Here is a 19,898-nt window from a genome sequence, read left to right as displayed (position 1 = left end):
GATAGTGTCACCCACATGTACGTCAGACACTGTGCCTCTTATTAGCTTGATTCTTAAGAACTAGTCGTTACCGACAGCTAAAGTGGCGAGTCAGGATTTAAAACAAGTATGGTTCTGGAGACTTTACTCTTCCGTGTGCTCTGCAGTCTTGCTACATGTTAATTACAACAGCATTTGCTAATTGTGATCATTGTCAAATGTTTGGTTACTAATGTTTGGACTATTAGGTCAACCTCAAAAGTCAATCAAGCTTTGAGAAGATACAACCAATCCTACCTAAGAGTTACAAATTAGTATTGAATTCAGGTTGTCAGTTTTAGCTTTAAGTCGTTTTTAAAACTCCACATTAAATTTTGTAACAAAACATGGTATACCCTACTTAATTTTAGGCTATAGAGAGCTCTTTAGACTCTAGAGACCACTTTCATCTGGAAAATGGTCAGCCTTATCTTTTCCACTCTAGCACCTAACAGTCAGGGCCTCATCTCTCTGGGTCCTAACTTTAGTACAAACCAGCATCAATCAACACTAGGATATCCCAAAGGGCTGTATTTGAACTCTTGACACAGTGCTGCTGATTTTATACTGTACATCTATTTTCAGAGCAAATTAAGATCATTCTATTCCTTTTCTAAGACAAAGCCTTTAAGGAAAAGAAATATACAGAAAGAAGGTACATTGTTTCAGGCAGAAACAACAAAACTGCCAATGTAAGCACCGAGTACTATTCTAACAGAGCAAGGCAGTATCAAACCATTTTTTTGGGGCCACACAATTATGCCAAGTGACTTACTACTGTGCTTTCAAGGGATTCCCTTGCAATTGTTACTACACCATTGGAGATTAGTTTACAATTTTTCATTTAGGAGTCTTCAGGCTCTAATTCCCTCCACCCCGCAAGCCCCTGGTAGTGGGGCTAAGTCTGAAGGTCTTAAACATGCTAGGCAAACACTGCCAGCGTCCTCAGCCCAAGATCCCTTTTCCTGTTGTAACCTGTGCCTTTCTTCTCCTTATAGATACTCATAAAGAAAACCCTGACCTCCTTGGTTGGTGAGGAAAAGGATTCTACCTCTCCAGTAACTGTCCTACAAATTTCGGTTTACCAAAATTTGTGAACTCATTTAACTTACAAGTAGTCTCACACACACACCCGTTAATCCTTTAGGATCCATACCCAATGAAGGAATTCTTAAGGATTTATTGACCATTTCTCAGATTCAGCATTCTCTATGGCAGTTTCGTGTACAAGTCTAAGGTCTACTACACCAAGACTGGCAGCTGCAGACTCCACCCCTTTGTTAACACACTGGAGATTTTAAAAACACTTTATTAAAGTTAAACATACAAAACTGAAACCAGCACACACCCTAAAGTGTCTTCTTCCAATAACAGGAAGACCCTTTTTCTATCCATGTTTTTGGCTTAAACTCAACTTGGGATAACTGTGGTGCTCACTTATGCCAACAAATGCTGGCAACTTGATCTAGTTAATAAAAATTACAAACTCAGCTACATGAACATAATATACAGGGAAATTATGGTCAGATTAATGCACAAGAAATACAGGAAAAATTTAATCATGAAACATTTAGTACTCTTGTTCATTAATTTAGCCTTGGGTTTTTGTTTTTTGTTTTGTTTTTTTACAAAAATAGTATCTACACTGTATACAGGGCTATACATCAGCTTTTTGTTTTCCCATATAAACATTACACATCCCCAAAATGGTACCACTACAAGTGAAAAGTCAACAAAAGGAAAAAAATAATACAAAACACCAAATAAACACCAGAGAAGGGGAGCACATCCTAAACATGGTTTGTTTTTTAATATAAAATTCAAACTCAATGACAAAAAAATACAAAGTGAGTCAATTGTAGAGGTGACCTAACAGGCCCGAGAAACAAGTAATTCAAGGAGAAACCTCTAACAAAACTTTGCTGTTTATAAATTAACCCATGCTCGGGCTTGTCTGGACAACGGCCAGGGTATCACACTGAAGATGTCTTTCGCAGGCTGGCATTTTGCTGTGATGTTCCAATGAACTGCTGGGATACTCAAATGCAAAGCACCTGAAATTCCCAATCAGAACTTACAAAATGTCTACTCAGCGCTAGTTAAGTGGGGGCCTGAAGTCCAGGAATCATCTAAGTGCTGACTTAAGCAGCATCTACCTAGAAAAGTTGCCTTGTTCAACAAACTCGAGGGAAACTGTCGTTAAGTAGTAATGAAAAGTTAAATGATAGCAGTTATCAAATGTCTTCAAGTTTCATTCTACCAAAGCCAAACAATGACAACAATTTATCTTCCTTACTCATCTAGCAAATAATTTACCTTTAGAAAAATATAAGGATAGAAAGGTAAATGCAAGCCCTGCAGAGATGAAATCCAACAGTTTTTCTGCTCACTGAGGCATCAAGTGCCTGACATTGTATTTAGACGTGTCTTGATACTGTGTCATAGGCTTGTCAGCAATTCCACAAGTTCCTACTCCAACTTTGCCCGTCACACTTTCTGGTGAAGCAAAAATACTCCTCTTTACCTGGGAACAAAAGCAAAACCACCAATCAATGAAAACAAATCTCAGCCTTTAGTGTTAAAACACAATCAGGTTCTAGTGTTACAAAATACATGGCTTTTTAAGAAAATACTACTATACACTAATACAGAGCTTACTGTCTCAAAGTGTTGTTTGCATCCTCAGATTCCTATCTAAAGTCTGAGTATCTACTGTGGTACCAAGCTCATGGTGAGGACTTGTGGTGTCTGAACCATGAAGCTCTCTGCCCTCTGTCCCACTATTCTTCAGAAGCACACAGTGGAGCAGCTGCTACCTTAACAGCAATGAAAAGTCAAACTATGGGTGAACATTCTTATTTTGAGTATCAGAATTCTACAGTTATTTCCTACCCAAAAAAGCTCTTTAAAAATCTCAAAAATAAAAGTATGTTTAAAAAAAGCAAAGCTCAGTGTATTTTCTGAGAGGATTGAGGGCACCAAGAGTCTTACAATTTCTGGTCTATAAACTTGTTTTTTATTGCAGAAAGTGGCTAATGAGTACTGACAAGAATTATAAATCACGACTGGTCAAAGTCGTGTCCTTTCTTCATTCTGCAGTGCCTGAATGGCAGCTGCATTTTCAGATGTGAGTGAGTGAGGAGATGTACCAACCTGGCCTTTCTTGTTCTTAGAGTAGGCTCTGTTGTTGAACTGCTGCCACTTCACCTTCTGGTCCTCTCTCTCCTGCTCAAGCTCTTTTATTCTTTGTGCTTTTTTCAAAGCTTTTTTCTTTTTATATTCACGCTGCTGGGCAATCATTTCTTTTCTGTGTGGAAAACCCAGACATAAATGTGAATAATTAAAATTTAAAGTATGACTTCCTTGTAATAGTGCAAAAGCAAAACTACTCACTCATTACATACTCATTAATGAAAGCACTACTTTTCATTAAAAATCAATGCCAAAATCTGGGTGTGGTAGCATGCCTGGAATCCTAGGTGGAAACAGGAGGATCAGAAGCTCAAAGTCCCCCTTGGCAAGCTACAAGTCAGTCTGGAATACGCCAGACCCGTCTTAAAGGCGGATGGCTCGGCATGCAAAGGCCTCTGCCACCAAGCTAGGTTTCATGCGTGAACCTGAGTTTGACCCCGAGAACCACGGGGCAGAAGGAAAATTGGGTCTTTCAAGTCGTTCTCTGACCTCCAGGCCTGTTGTAGTGCACACACGAATCCACACAATACATAGATGTAAAACAAACGCCACTCACTGAGTACTAATAAGACTTTTTTTTAGTAAAAGACAAGATACAACCCAGCGGTAGAACTTTTGCTAAGCATGCCCACAAATGACAACAAAAACATCTGTGCAGTACCCTTAGCTCTACTACAATGTAAACCAAATCTTTCAAGAAAGACTTTTTTTATACAGTTTTTGCCAGTTGTGCTGTAGGATACTACTATTCAATACATGTGATGGTATATACCTATAATCCTACTCCTTAGGAGACGGAAGGTAGACCAGGAATTTAAGTTGTGTGTCTGCTATACATAGAGTTCAAGGCCAGCATAAGCTTCAAGAAACTCAGTCTTAATAACAAACAAACAAACAAACAAACATTAATGGCTGACTAAACCTTTACCAATCCCTAAAAATACAGTTAGTATAATGTACTCAATACTTGGGAAAATTTTATGAAGATTTACTACAGATAAACTGCACACATACTGATCTGATGTTGCAAATCTTCAGAACAAGGTTAAAGTGTTATAACCTCGCTCTAATGTAGCATGCATGGGTGTTCTTTGCAGACTACTTTAAGCACCGTAGTGACCTGCTTATAACCTAAGTACTCAAAAGACTGAGGAGCGCAAGCCAGCCTGTCTTGGGAAAAACAAGTCACTTACTTTGACATGGGTTTGTTGCCACTGTCCTCTTTTGCCTTCCTTCCTTCTTCTACGGGCTTGAGGTTCAACAATGGCGTCACTTCAGCATTGCCATAACCAGCAAAGGTGATTGCAGCGGTGCCATTTTCTTCATCTATCTCCTCAATCTCCGCTTCGTAGCACCTGTAAAGATATCATGGCTGTAAGCAGGTGAGTAAAGGTCTAGTACTCAGCCTCCAAGATTCACTCATGTCTCTAGATGAACCTCTGCCATCAAACGGCCCCTTCGGCAAAGTAATGCCAGAGGGCTAAAGTAAGGCACCTGGTACCAAGCCCCAATGAACATTTTTGTCAGAAAAATCTCTTACACATCTACTCACTGTAATCTCTTTGAGAAAAGCTGGTATTTAAATGATAAATTTCAATGTATGCACTTGAGTGCAGTGAGATTATCAGCCATTCCCTTTTTAATTTGAGGAGAAAATAATTGGGAACATTTTAGAAAACAGCCATTCATCTTTCTTTCCTTTAGGATCCAAACCACTCTTCTCCCCAGAAATTAAACCTAAAATTAAGCCATGCTAATGGCAACAATCCAAGAATTACACTAGTTTTTTGCAAATCACATTACCTACACAGATGATTAAAACAGGGCAGTCCAAACTGAATAAAAGCATCTTACCATTGTATTTTATTAACTCATGTTACAGTTAGAGGGTTGTTTTTCTACACTTACTGTCCATCTTCACTCCAGATTGCCATACATTTGTCCCCTACTTTCCATGAATGAGTGGGCTGAGTAGAAGCAAAACTGTCTGAACTTGCAAGGGTTTCCGAAGGCTGGGTTGACAGAAGGTCTTTGGTCAATTCTATAACTTCCTAAAAAATAAAACAAAAGCTGTAACACTTGTAATTTAATGCTGTCAACTGCTTTCTTGTTTTATAATATTAGTTCTCATACCACAAAGCAGTTATGCATGCTACATGTACAGGTCACAGTGATATTAAGAATACTGTCTGTATGCCCATACAAAGACTGAGGAATAGCACTATGGACTAGTAAGTAGTGAAGCTGTGATTTAAGCCCACACACACAGGCATCTTCAACTATAAAAACTATAAAAACCTTTAGAAATAAAAGTAAACAAGTTTCAACCATTTCTGACTTCTAAATGCCTTTTGTGACTGAAAAAATTTCTCCATAGATGACCCAATTTATTCAAGGTCACTTTACAACTGCCATGTGTCTCTCATGCAACTACCGTTTTATAGGGCATTACTTGGCAGAAATAAGCTGTGTAGCTAACATACCTCCTCTATGAAGTCCCCAAACACTTGAAACAGTCTTATTAGCACACAGTGTTTCTACTTATACCAATTTCTACTATAATACTGCAAAGCAAAAATAAGAGAAACCAGTAATTTAAGTGCTAATCAAGTTAGATTTAAAATAGCCTACACCTACTTATCAAGCACAGTAGCACAGCTTCATTTTAAGGAAAACTATGTAAGTAACTCACAGAGACAGGCAGTGCCTCTCTACGTGGCAGATAATTTTCTAATTCAGGCTTCTGTATATTAGTTTTGAGTGTGTTAGGTTAAAAACTTGCCAGAAATATACAGATATGTAACTATTATCTGCTACATTCTTATTCTAATGCAGACATACGTAAGTCATTCTGATTTTCAAAACCTGCTTACTAGTTTCCCATACTGTTGTATTTAAGACTTATTTTATGTTTGGGGACAAATATAGCAAAATTAAACTTAGTTTCTTCAGGCATCCTATAAGGTTCAGCAATAGGTGTTTTAGTTCAGTAGCCAAGAAAAGTTAAATATCACCTCTCCTAAAGATCCTAAATCTTCCTGGCTACTTCAAAAAAACTGTCATTTGTACCAAAAAGACAAAAACAAAACCCAGAGAAAGGTCAGTCTTGTGAATTACAAAATATGTCTAGTTAAGACTCAGATTTGAGTTGAGAATTCAATAGGAAGTCATCTCTAAAGTTTGCCAAGTAGACATTTTTCTTTCCTAAGTCATGGAAGACGATGCATGGCTTTATATTCATTAATTCTGCAACACTAGAGATTGAACCCTAGGGTACTTGTGCAAACCAGGCACTGCCTCAAGTATTTTTTAATAAAATAATTTTATGCAAATAAAGCAGGAGTTTCCAATAATAATACAAAAAGAATATTAGCCAAGTTTGTTCTCAGTTCAACACCTTCAGAGTCAGCCAGGAATAGAACCCAGTAGGTCTGACTCAGAGTCCATCAAGTCTGTCAGCAGTGAGTACTTGCACCTCCTTCCAGGGGTCAAGTCTGTCAGCAGTGAGTATTTGCACCTCCTTCCAGGGGTCAAGTACTTTATTAAAGCACAAACTTGCATTCTGTCAGAAGTCTCAGACTGACAGAACATCTCCCCAGCACTTTCAAAAGAAAATATATCCAAAGAAAGGTCCTAAAAAGCTGTGTATTAATTCTCAAAATTCTGTGCCAAGATGGCTGTCCTTACAAACACAATGCAGAGCGTTTACTCCTAATGTTCTGTAACTCTTGTCACTTTAGATGACCCTCCCAGGAATTTGTGAAGAACCTCTCAATTTTTGTCTTTACGTGTGTATGGACCAAATACTAGAAAATCTATTTTATGTATGAGGGGGTTCTTGAAGGTACATACCATTAATTACTTTTCCTCCCCCAAGTGTGAGTTCTGAAACTGCTCCTTCACTGACAGATGGGCAGCAGTTACAGTAATCGGCAGTTCCAGGAAGCATCAGGTGCTGTGATCTACATAGCGGCAGGTCAAAGGGGGTGCACTCAAGCACTCTGCTTACTGAAGGAAGGCGTTTCAGGGATGCAGAGAGCCACTGTAATATATGAGACAAGTGACTTGACCCCTGCCTCCTGGAGAATCAGTTTATTCAGCAATACAGCCTAACAAATTGTCTATCTCTGTGATCACTATAGACTGCCTGGGGAGCTAGAGAGCTGGCTAGTCTGATTTTACTATATACCTACTTTTCCTTCTAAGTGAAAAAACAAAAGGCAGTTACAACTTCAGATTAATTTGTTGCCTGAATTTTTTATCCTATATGAAAGACAGAAACATGGAAACCTTACTGGAAAAATAGACATAAAGAATTAGAGGCCAGGCTAGAGAGATGGCTCAGAGGTTAAGAGCACTGGCTGCTCTTCGAGAGGTCCTGAGTTCAATTCCCAGCAACCACAAGGTGGCTCACAGCCATCTGTGATGAGATCTGGTGCCCTCTTCTGGCCTGCAGGGATACATGCAGACAGAACACTGCATACATAATAAATAAATCTTGAGGAAAAAAAATTAGAGGCCATTATGATGCCCCCCTCAAAAGAAAATGCAGAAACCACAAGTTTACTAACCAGCCTAATCAGACAAGACTTAAATAACAAGACATATGTGTTCCTAAAAGGAGGAAGCTACTTCCTGGTTCAGTGAAAACAACCAGGTTGGAAGCATATATTCAAACACTTTTCATGATTTTACCTAATCTTAAGTGACTGTTTCCATCTTCCAATAGTTCAGTTCAAACTATACCTCGTACCAAAATCAAACTTCTCATAATGGAGTAAGGGGGAGCCAAAAACAAAAGCTGATGAAGATCATTCAAATAAAGAATTCTGTGGTGTCACTATTTACCGTTATTTTTAGCCCTTAAGCTTCTAATTCTGCACCATCCAGTATTTAATCAACTATAGTTATTTTAAAAAATTAGTTCCTCAGTTAGCCTAGCTGTATTCCAATTATCCAGTGGCTACATGGCTAGTGACTGTAGCATTGAGAGGCAGGCACAGAACTCAGTCACCATCACAGAGGCAAGTTCTACCAGACAGTGCTATTCTAACTGGCTATAGAAAAGAGGATACTTAACTAGGGCGGTGGTGGTGCACACCTTTAATCCCAGCACTCGGGAGGCAGAGACAGGTGGATTTCTGTGAGTTCGAGGCCAGCCTGCTCTACAGAGCAAGTTCCAGGACAGGCTCCAAAGCAATACAGAGAAGCCCTGTCTCGAAAAACAAAACAAAAAGAGGATACTTTTGCAGACAAATGACCTCACAGTCATTATTGCTTTGCTTTTTTATTGAGACAGAGACTCACTAGGTCACCATGGCTGGCCTGGAACTAACTATGTAGAGCAGGGTGGCCTTAAGAACACAGAAACCTGCCTGCCTCTGCTTGACTTGCTTTTCGTATTTGTGGACTTTTCCCCCAGTAGTGGGAAATTAACCATAGACACTGTGTATTCTAAGCAGTTACAGCCTCAGCCTCTAGATCATTATTAACTGAGACCTAGGTAATCGTTTTAGGTAAATACTCTAATAACGGTTTTCAAGCCAGCTGACTCTACACCCTAGAAACTATTAAAAAAGACCCGGTGACAAGCAGTGCTGGTTGAAGCTTGCCTCCCCCTACCAGTTCTACACAGGCCGCCCACTGCCTGGGAAGCGCACACACGCATTCTTCAAACAACAGGAAGGACTGTTTTTAAGTCAGCGGAGGTGGGTGGGGCAGGTCAATTTGCTTCTGTCACTCCACCTTCAACCAATCGTCATCGTGCAATGAGACAGCAAGAGAGATGGGGTTACTGTTTACAGAGGACCTGGGAAAAAAACTGTTTCCTAAACCTCTTCTTACTGAATGGCATGTGCACTCCATAAGCCTGGCTTTAAACACTGGAGGAGAGTCCAATTCAAAGTAAAATTATCCCACAATTACACTACTTAAGTCTGGAGTTTGAGTTTTAAAATGTCCAACTCATTTTAAATTACAAATAGATCTTTTAGAATCCCAAATCAATAAGTTATATTTGAAATTTTGTGGAGTTTTTATTTTGAGATAGTGTCTCACCATGTAGCCCTGGATGGCCTAGAATTTAGAATTTTGTCTACTTCTGCTTTCTTCGTAAACTTCCTAAAGGTGTACACACCAGGCAAAATCTAAAATAATAGCCATCAAGAGTATAAAGGGAAGGACTGTTTGGATGGGACACAGAATAAATAAGCAGAGATCATCAAAACACCTTGAATTTTAAGGATGTTAGGAGCAACACTTTTGTATACAATATTTACAAATTACATATGCTATTTTTCTTAGGCTGGTGTTCTGAGAAGCAACAGGTATTGAGTTTGTCCTAGAGCCCCAGTGCATGTACTTACAAGTTTCACACTTCCTATCTCCAATGAAAAGTTACATCTCTTTTCACACCAATTCAACTAGACAGGAACAACTACTACAAAGCCAAGTCCTAAGTTCAAACACTTACAACACAGGCAGAATGTGAACTCTCTACACATGCTGTGTAAACAGACATCATGTGTTTTTACAAAAGGGACCCCATTAGTGTTGAAAACTAAGGTCAAGTTTCATTTCCAAATCATTTTGGTTCAGTAAAATGGACATTAATCCAGTTATGCTTTCCTCCTTTAACAGTGTCGCCTTCTGAACTAAGTTTTCTTGTCAAATCTTTAAAAAGAAAGGCACACTCAGTGGCAAGGTTTCTTCTCATGAGATCCTAAAAGCACACGAGAGTTACAAAACCTCGAGTTTCACTCATTCTGCTGTACACCTAATGGAGAAGCAACCTGAGACGCCACAGTGACCGAATACAGGTGCATGTGTGTGTATACACACAGAGTGCCTTCTTCGAGGGTGCTTTGAGTGCCTACGGATTCTGAACAATACTTCATTTGAGAAAAAAATTCTTTTCAAACAACATCAACTACAATTGTCCACCTATACTTACTTGCAAATCCTTCTTCAATTTTAGCAGATCTTCATTTTCTCCATTCCCAGATAAAGCAGCTTCTACTTGCTGGAGTTGAGCTTTGTAGCTAGCCAACTGTTTGGCCAGATCCTCTGACATCTGAGGAAAATAATGGAAAACCATACAAGCTGAGTCAAACAGCAAATTACAAAAAACGTTCCTCCAATTGGCCTAAGTTAATCACTTCTGCTCCCAACTCGAAAAGTTTTACTCCTCACCGTTATTACTTTCTTCAGATTTAGCTAATCCACAAACTTCAAAGCGGTACATCCTAAAGACTACAGACATGTCACATAGATCCTATATAAAAAGATCTTCCAAAAAGCATGCTATAAGAAACAAGAGAAGTGATTTTCTTTTAAATAATTTAAGAAGGCAGTGTATGGTACAACAACAAAGACTTCGATATACTTTTTTTTTTCAAGACAGGGTTTCTCTGTATTGCTTTGGAGCCTGTCCTGGAACTCGCCTCCCGAATGCTGGGATTAAAGGTGTGTGCCACCAACGCCTGGCTTTCGACACACTCCTTAAAAGTTGGTAGAGCCACCCGGCGGTGGTGGTGCACGCCTTTAATCCCAGCACTCGGGAGGCAGAGGCAGGTGGATCTCTTGTGATCTGTGATTTGGAGACAGCCTGGTCTACAGAGCTAGTTCCAGCAAAGCCTCCAAAGCCAGAGAAACCCTGTCTTGAAAAACCATGAAAAAAAAAAGTTGGGAAAGCCAAAGTCAACAAAGCTAGCACGCTTCGAAAGTCGGATAAACACTCAGGTTGGTTTCTCCACGCTCAGCTGTAAGCGTACGTGGCCCCCCAGGACACACAGTGCTCACACACAGGTGACCTGCCTGTCCCAAACGCCGAAGTCCGCCCAGCGTCCCGCACAGGGAGACTCACTCAGCCACCCCTTCCCGCAGGGCGCGCAAACATACGGGTCCTCGGCGTCCCGAACGCTCCCGTCCACCGGAAGCCCGGAACCCGGGCCGACGCCTCTCCCCACCCCGGCACCCCCAAAGCCCGCCACGGCTCCGCGCGTCCTTCCCGCCAGGAGACTCGGAGCCCGCAGCCTCCCCGCCGACCTCTTCGGAACGGCGCGGGCGTCTCCCCCGGCCGGCGGGGTCCCCGGGACGGCCACGTTCGCCGCCTCGGCCCGGAAGCCTCCCCGCCGGCCGGGGCCGCCCACTCGGGGGGGGGTGCGAGCGCAGCCGGCTCCGCACACGGCCCGCGCCGGGACCCCGCGGCCGAGGCCGGCGCCGGGCTCTGGGGCTCCGTCTCAACTCCAGGCCGAGGCCCGGCGAGGCCTAGGCCGTCCGTCCCTCCTCCCTCCGAGGCTCGTTACCTTGGGCGGGGTTGGGGACGGGACGGCGGGCGGGGGTCGGGGCGCGAGCCCAGCGGCGGCGGCAGGGGCAGCTGCTGCAGGGAGCCCTGTCCGCGGCGACGAGAAGGTTCGGCCGGGAAGGGGGAAGAGACTCCACCGGCGGCCGGGGGGGAAGGGAGAGGCGCCGGGCTCCGGCCGGAGGGAAAGACAAGGCGAGCGAGGTCTCGCGAGACGCGCGGACTCTCGCGAAGTGGCGCCCGAGTCACATGACTCCCGGCGCCTCTAAGCGGCCGGCGTTTGCGGCCTCCGAAGGCGGAGTGGGCGTGGTCTAATGGGGGAGGAAGTGACGTGTCTGGTCTGCGCCGGGCGCGGAGGGAGGGCCGGCTCCTCTTAGCGCCGGTTCCGCCCTGCGCCGTGAGCGGCCAGCGGATTCCTGGGGCGGGTCTTGCGTGCCCTCGGGATCCCGGCGGCCGTGCCCTCGCGAGCTCTGCCGGGAGCCTTCGGCCCAGCCCCGGGGAGGCAGAGGCGGGCGGGTCTGCGCAGCGAGTTTCAGCCTCGGCAGTCAAGAGGAGGGAGGTTTAGTTTTCTTCTTTACGGAGCGTAAACGCAGCCGGTGAAGGCAGAGGCGCGATAGGGTGGCGTGCGGGGCATTTGAGGCGCTCAGCTACCCCATCCAAGCCAGGGCCGAGGCATCGCCCCCCGGTGCGAAGCGTCTATCCCGCAGGTGGTTCGCAAGCGCAGCGCAGGAGTCTGGCGCTCACCCCCCGACTGCGAGCCGAGCAGACCAGGCTTTTGCGCGCCTCCGAGTTTGCTGACACGACGCAAAGCCTTCCAGGTTAAAGGGAACGGAGGAACCCCACAGATCCAGAACGCCCCTGATCTGTTGACTTCAGTTATTCAAGAGTTCTGTAAAACGCGTCCCATGTCTCGGGCATGTGAGAGCACTTGGTCCCCGGTGCAGCCTGGGGTGGTTTGGGGGTACTTCCTGGCTGGAGAGATGCCGCCGAGGGCAGAGTTTAAAGACTTGTAGTGTGAGCTCTCTGCGCTTGCCGTCTACGATGCCAGCGCTCAGCAAACTGCCCCAGCCACCTCGCTGGCCTCCCGCCTCTGCCCCGCCATTATAGACTCACACTCCGGAACCGTAGACTAAAGCATAATCTTCCCTAAGCCGCCTTGGTCACGCTGTTTAATCACCGCAACAGCAACGGAAGTAAAATTACTAAGGGGAACGAGGACTGCTTGAGATTAGGAGATTAGATTAGACGAGCTTGGCGATACCAGTGTGTAATGTCAGCACACCAGAGGCAGACGTTTGAAGAGTGCTGGGACAGCTTGGGTTCCAGGTCTGCCAGGGCTACATAGCAAGAGCCTGTCTGAGGACCAGCTGGCCAGCAAGAGAAATAGCAATGCGGAGTGTAAGTGGTGACTGGACGGGCCAGGTTAGTGTTGTTAACACAGGTGATGTGTTCACTGACAAGCACAAGGTCCTGACGCACATCTGCCCCCCCAAATGTGTAGAAGTTTGAGCATAGACAATAGGAGAGGATGCTTGCATTTGCTATTACGTGACGCTAACTTGCTAGTCTTATTAGTTGTGAAATTTATAGCTACTTAGGGGAAAGGCCCATATTTAGGTATTTAGGGATGCCTCCAAGCAGTATGACCAAAATACTAAATTACATAGCTGCGTGTGGTGGCACATGCCTATAACTCCAGTACCTGGGGAGTGGAATTATGAGGAAAAGGAAATAGCAAAGCCAGACTCAGCTATGTAGTGAGTTCAAGGTTAGCCTAGGCTACATGAGACTCTCTCAAAGAACAAAAATTATGTGAAATGTTTACGCTGTTGCTATGTGAACATGCATGTGTTCATATATGTGTGTATGTGTGTTCACATACAATATAAAAAGCAAGCTGTTAGCAGTCACTGAATTAATGGAGAATGTGTCACAGTTCCTGGTACTAACCTCCCAACTTTCCTGTATATTTGACAATTTTCAACATAAAAATATGGGGGAAAGTATTCATAGCCTTGCTGTAACACAAATAAAAGCCCATAGACAGATATTGAGGTTCAATGTGAAGGTCAGAGAAGCAAAGCAGCTGGTCACTAGAGAGTTCTCACCTCTACCAAGGCTGGGCCGTTCTTGTCTCCAGGAATCCTCAACATGGCTGGAGACTGAATATTGAATACTCCAGTGAGACCCTGAGCTCCTGCCTTATATACCTCGCTAGTGGTGGGTGGGACTAAAAGTGTTATCCGGGCTGGAGAGATGGCTCAGAGGTTAAAAGCACTGACTGCTCTTCCAGAGGTCCTGAGTTCAATTCCCAGCAACCACATGGTGGCTCACAATCATCCATAATGAGATCTGGTGCCCTCTTCTGGTGTGCAGACATACATGGAGGCAGGATGTTGTATTCATAATAAATAAATAAATATTTTTTTAAATGTGTGTTATCCCAAGTGCTGCGATCAGAGAGTTCTGTTTCTCTTTTAGACTGATTTTGTCTCATATAGCCCTGGGTAGCCTTGAACTCAGAGATCCACCTGCCTCTGTCTCCCTAGTGCTGGGATTAAAGGTGTGGCCACCACTGCCTGGTCTCTGGCTGTGGCTGCTTTGCATCCTGATCTTCAGGCAGGCTTTATTAGATCGTAAACAATACATCACCACACCTAGCTAGAATAGATTTTGAATGGGTGTGTGTGTTGGTAAGGAAAATGAAGGAAAACTCCAGGTGGTAGCCATTGCTTTTTTGTTTGTTTTTCGAGACTTTGGAGGCTGTCCTGGAACTAGCTTTTGTAGACCGGGCTGGTCTCGAAGAGATCTGCCTGCCTCTGCCTCCCTAGTGCTGGGACTAAAGGCGTGTGCCGCCAACGCCCAGCTAGCCATTGCATATTAAGTGGAAATAAAACGTGAAATTACAGACCCACATGTGATCCTCAGAAATGAAAGAGCAGAAAGTGTTAATCCCATTGGTGGAGAACAAAACTGCTGCCACAATTTAAAGCCAAATCTGAAGCAAGCTTTAATTAAACACTGGTGAGGTGGATGGGATCAGACCAGGTCCTTACCCAGGCTCCTAGGAAATGGCCCCAAATTAGGTTTTGCAAGGATTTAAAAAGAAAAACCCATAATTCATTGCATTTCCCATCGGGTCCAATCAGGGGCAATCATGCATCCTGATGTATCTCCTGCCTACTCCTCCTGCCCATGTGTGCTCAAATATATCCAGTGTAGATGGGTCAGACAAACTTGTTTAGGGGAATAGAAACATGTGGCTTGTTACGTCCCATAAACAACAGCCTCCAGCATTCCAAGAACTATGTCCTTGGGCTAGGGGCTTGCAGATCAGAGGCATTTTTGTTTCGTGGATCTCTAAGTTGTAGTAATGAAAACTTAAACTGTGACTTCGGCTCTCACAAAAAGATGGGTCAGACACAGCAGGAAAGAGGCCACGGCTAGGAAGAAAAGCATGAGTAAGTTGGTGAAGGCAGGCGTGTCACTTAGCCTTGTGCTCAGGCAGGAGAGTAGGGCGTGCGATTCGGGTACTCACTTGCCCTCTGCTGGGTGATGGGGCTCTGTGTTACTTTCTGCTACCGCTGTGGCAGTAGTCTTAAAAGTGGCCTTTGACTTTTTTTTTTAATGTGTACGTTGTTCCACCTGCAAGTGTCTGTGCCACCTGCATTCAGTGCCCACGGATGTCAGAGAGGGCATTGGATCCCCCTGGGACTTGAGTTACAGATGGTTGAAAGATGTCTTGTGGGTCATCTGGAAGAGCGACCAGTGCTCTGAACTGCGGAGCCATCTCTCCAGCTCCTTAGGCTGGCATTTGAAAGCGGAGTTACTGTCTCCCTCCACACCACAGCCCCTGAGAATAGCTAGTGTGCCAGCATGAATATTTTGTGGGAAGGGAGGCTGGCATGGCATAGCATACATGTGGAGATCAGAAGGACCTCAGGCGGCAGTCCTGGCCTCCTACTAAGTTTGAGACAAGTCTTTTGTTCACTGTAGCACACACTGTCTTCCTGGCTAACTTGATAACTTCTGAGATTTTCCTGTCCTGGTCTTCCATTTTGCTAGCCAAGCATTGGGATTGCAGATTTGCTGCCATGCCCTGCTTCCATGTGGATTCTAGGAACTGAATTCTGGCCACCATATTTTCATGCAAAAACAGTGATTCTCAACCTTTGGGTCACAATTCATAATAGTAGCAAAATTACAGTTATAAAGTACTAATGCAAATAGTTTTGTGATTGGGGTCACCACATGAGGAACTGTTCTGGTGACAAGGTCACAACATAGGAAGGTTGGGAACTACTGCACTAAGCAATCTCCCAAGACCAGAGAAACTCTGATTTTTACAAAAACCAAAATGAACTCCAGAGCTTCACCCTTTGGAGAGCAGTAGCCCATAATTTGATGTGGCCATATTTAGCTGTTTTGCTGAAAGTAAAATTCCTGGATACATTAATACTCAAAAATTCCACTAGATGGCAGTCAGGATCCAGGCATCATCTGATACTGGGTTTTTGTTTTTAATTTTTTAACAGCAATGGAGTCATGGTGCAGGAACATTGCCAAAGGGAAGTTTGGGGGAAGATGAAGAAAGAAAAGCCTAATAATAGTAACAGTGATAATAATAATAATAATAATAATAATAATAAATGATGAAGGACTATACACCATCTGCACTCAGCTCTGATTGTAGTTTAATACACAGGTTTTTATATGTGCTTGTTGTGTGTTGCATTTTGTGAATTCCTCCATGGAACAATTTCAGACCACCATTTCTGGTTCCATACCTTTGCGTTTTTAAAATATAAATAGGAGCCAGGCAGTGGCGGTGCCCTCCTTCAATCCCAGCACTTAGGACCCAGAGGCAGGCAGATCTCTGTGAGTTCAAGGCCAGCCTGGTCTACAGAGTGAGATCCAGGACAGCCAGGATGACACAGAGAAACCCTGTCTCGAAAAATCATGTATGTTCTCACTTTGTTTGAGAGCCTAGTGCATCTAGTACATTTAACAAGTACTTCTGCAACCACTGTTGCTGAGGCGCTCTGTGGTCCTGGCGCGTTTTGCAGATGACTCAGATTTCTGTGCAAAGTCATTGGGGGACTGGGGCCAATTGCTCTGGGAGCCCTAGGCTGTCTCATGGAGTAGACCCCAATCCATCAACCAGTTAATCAACTGACCCTGTGGTGAACCACTGCTACGAAATCCAAGTCACTTACTGAAGGAGAGTTTGGGCAGTAGACCATGGTGTGCACCACATTAGGCAAGAAAGCCATTCCTGGGTTTGCTGTCTGATCTACATTTTGTCACAGAAGCTACCCACATTAGAGATGGTGAAATCTGGAGCCAGAGTGATGGCCCCACAGTCGAGAATCATGCCTCTTGGAGAGGCCCGAGCTTAGTTCCCCTACACCCATTGTGGACAGCTCATACCTCCCTGGTGCCCTCTACTGGCCTACTCTGGCACCTGCACTTATGTGCACATACTCCCATTCATACAATTAAAATAATCTTTTTGCTTTTTTAAGAAATTGTGAAAGCTATCTTTCTTGTGTCATGTTTTCCTTGAGTTAAACCTGATGGGAATGGCTGTGCACTTCCTGCAGACGCTGGTGTTTGGTTCACGGTGCTCTCCATGGGCTGTGCCCAAGAGGAGCTTGCTTACCCATAAGCACCTCAGCTATGAAAATCAAGCATTCCCTCTACCAAAGAATGTTCTTATTTTTAAACATAATTGGTGATTACCAGTTTCGTGTTATTTTGTTCTTTTGAGGTGGGACCTTACTGTGTAGCCCTGGCTGGCCTGCAACTCACTATATAGACGAGGCTGGCTTTGAACTCCAGAGAGCTGCCTGCCTCTGCCTCCTGACAGAGTTCTGGGATTAAAGCATGTGCCATCACGCCCAGTCACTGACTGGTGGTTATTTACTCCAGCATACCAAAAACTATGAGAGTGAGTTTTATGTTTTAAAGGGGACGGGGAGCAATAAACACTTTCTGCAATCTCCCTGTTTGCAGGTAGTAAATGTATGATTGGCCATTAATTTAAAGGACTTGAAAACTTCTATTTTATCCTGTCACCACTGATACTTTTCCAGATTTTTTTTTCCAGTTTAAGCTGAAGGGACTTATTGCATGGAACTCAAGATTCACTAGACTAGAACTTTATTCAGGCAGAAGGCACTCACACAAGAGGCGGGTGACTGCCTCAGATTCCAGCTCCAAGAATCCACCCAGGCTGTTCTCTGTGACCTGACCAGAAGCAAGAACTCTGGGGTCCCGGACCCCAGATCTAGTCCTTTCCTGTGTCCTCACCCGTTTGGGTGTGGTCAGCACTACAAGTATGGGCAGGGTGGACATCTCACTACAGGGACTGCCCCTACAACTCTAGTGACCCGAGAAAGTTCCTTTTTCTGTGCTACATACTAGGCCGTCAGCATCCCCCCACACACACACACTTGGCCTGATGCTGTAATGGAAGAATGGAGATCCTTCCCTGAAATGTGTCTTCCACATTTTGGCTGTCAGACTGGCTTTCTGGAAACACCAGTTCTAGATACCCTTGTAGCTGTTACAGTCACAGCTTGTGAGCCCAGAAGTGGGCCGTCAGGGATGTGGCCGCAGGTTTCGCACGCAGCCTGTGCTCCATGTGCCCACCTGCCATGCTCCTTTGTGTCTTACTGCCTCTGCCTCTGTTGTGTACTCAACCTCCCCTGCCCGGAAGAATGCCAGTCCACTGAGCAGGGCCAACGCCTGAGTCCCCGCTTCCGCTCCCGTGGGGGTTTCCATCTATTACAAGCACAGCCCGTTATTATCATTAGAAGCAGGCCCCTCTAGGCCTTATCCAAGGGGCAGTAATCACACTCCATTCTTCAACCCCTGGCAAGGTGTGCTTGGTAGTAGTGAGTGCTCTGAAACCTATCTTAGTTGGATTGAGAACTATTCTCCTTGAGAACATGAAGGAGCAAATTCTCAATGTCAGCAAGCATCATATTGAACATTGGCGAATATCCTGAAGATCCCTTGGCATTGGCATTAGATTTCTATAGCATTAGAACGTATGCGATCTGTAGTAAGATAGAAAGAGGTAATGTTTTAGGCATCTAGCTAACACAGTATCTGATTGATCCTCATTACAGCCTGTCTCCTGCAGGCAGTTGGAAGTGGGTTTTGTGTATGCTGTATACAGTCTTGTCTACGCCCGGGAGGTCATAAATTGGAAAAACGAGGACCACAGGAGCGACTTGATCATGAGTCATTTAGTCAGCTTATCTCCGGTCTATTTTTTCAGTGTTAGTTATTATATCCCGAAGCTTGATACTTTCTTCAAAGGCAGAAGAAAGAAGAGCCAGTTAACCTGCCATTCACTAGGACAAAATCCATGCAACTGAGATAGGAAGGTATCTTGATGTAAGTGTTAAGTACCCAGTGGTCTTTGGGTTCATAGGGAACCATGCTCATTTGCTGCCTTTGCCGTGGCTTGTAAAGTGACCAGGGTCAAGTCACTTTGCTTCTTTTTGTCCCATACGAGATAAAAATAGGAAAATGACACATTTCGCTATACTCTCATAAGAGGATTTGATGTAAATATAGTAACTGCTAGCTGTCTATAAGCCCAGATTCAATGGCCATAGGCTTTTGCTATTGCTGTTGTTATTGTAGGTAATTTGTTTTTCGTTTTGTATATTGTTCTAAGATACATATATTGTTGTTTTTAAGTATTGAATATCATTTACAATATATAGTAATATTTTAAGACATTGTATGTTATGTAATATTACAGATTATTTATGGTAACATTTTTTTTTTTTTGGTTTTTCGAGACAGGGTTTCTCTGTGGCTTTGGAGGCTGTCCTGGAACTCGCTCTTGTAGACCAGGCTGGCCTCGAACTCACAGAGATCCGCCTGCCTCTGCCTCCCAAGTGCTGGGATTAAAGGCGTGCGCCACCAATGCCCGGCTTTATGGTAACATTTTTAAGACAGTCATATTACATAGCCCAAGGTAGTCTTGAATTTTGTTTTGTTGTTGTTGTCTTTCTTATTCTTGATTTTTGATCCTCAGTCTCCTAAGTGCTATGCTTATAGGCGTGGGCCACCACATGTGACCACCCAAATCTATTTTATGATCAAAGAAACACATGTTACCATTGCCAGCTAACACAGAACAGCACATTGATGGCGTCTTCAGTCCTAGCATGGATTCCTTCTCTCACTAGCACCAAGACTTTCAACAGAGAAACTGTAGCTTCAGTAATGTTCCTTGCTACCACCCCTAAGATTCTTAAGTTTATAGAAAGGTTTTTTGTGTGTATGTGTTCCCTGACAGATCCAGTCCATAGAGAATTACTCATTCCTACCCCCTCTTTTTCTTCTGACTTTCTAGGCCAAC

At 43.9% G+C, this 19,898-nt stretch overlaps 1 protein-coding gene across 3 annotated transcripts; it reads right to left on the bottom strand.

The window, feature by feature from the left end:
* Window positions 1-1,311: 1,311 nt before the first annotated feature.
* Smndc1 (survival motor neuron domain containing 1) lies at window positions 1,312-11,644 on the bottom strand. 3 transcript variants are annotated; one of them, XM_040742945.1, is made up of 6 exons: window positions 11,517-11,644; window positions 10,163-10,282; window positions 5,119-5,261; window positions 4,404-4,565; window positions 3,172-3,325; window positions 1,312-2,542 (listed from the first exon to the last, which is right to left on the bottom strand). In XM_040742945.1, exons 2-6 carry the CDS (start codon window positions 10,280-10,282, stop codon window positions 2,405-2,407), a joined length of 717 nt encoding a protein of 238 aa, XP_040598879.1. In that variant the 5' UTR covers window positions 11,517-11,644; the 3' UTR covers window positions 1,312-2,404. The 3 variants fall into 3 exon arrangements, with proteins under 3 accessions (XP_040598879.1, XP_005063520.1, XP_012972833.1); XM_005063463.4 differs by lacking the exon at window positions 11,517-11,644 and adding an exon at window positions 10,402-10,537; XM_013117379.3 differs by lacking the exon at window positions 11,517-11,644 and adding an exon at window positions 7,063-7,252.
* Between the last annotated feature and the right edge of the window lie 8,254 nt (window positions 11,645-19,898).

The sequence above is a fragment of the Mesocricetus auratus genome, unplaced genomic scaffold (genome assembly GCF_017639785.1).
Source record: "Mesocricetus auratus isolate SY011 unplaced genomic scaffold, BCM_Maur_2.0 Super-Scaffold_4256, whole genome shotgun sequence".
NCBI lineage: Eukaryota > Metazoa > Chordata > Mammalia > Rodentia > Cricetidae > Mesocricetus > Mesocricetus auratus.
The sequence above is the reverse complement of the archived record's forward strand: the minus strand, read 5'-3'. Positions and strand labels throughout refer to the sequence as shown.

Excerpts from the sequence above, each read along its gene's own strand:
- Smndc1 (XM_040742945.1), bottom strand. The coding sequence starts at position 10,282 with ATGTCAGAGGATCTGGCCAAACAGTTGGCTAGCTACAAAGCTCAACTC. Across the intron at positions 5,262-10,162 it reads AATTGAAGAAGGATTTGCAA|GAAGTTATAGAATTGACCAA; the intron begins GTAAGTATAGGT and ends TTTATTTTTTAG. Across the intron at positions 4,566-5,118 it reads ATCTGGAGTGAAGATGGACA|GTGCTACGAAGCGGAGATTG; the intron begins GTAAGTGTAGAA and ends ATATCTTTACAG.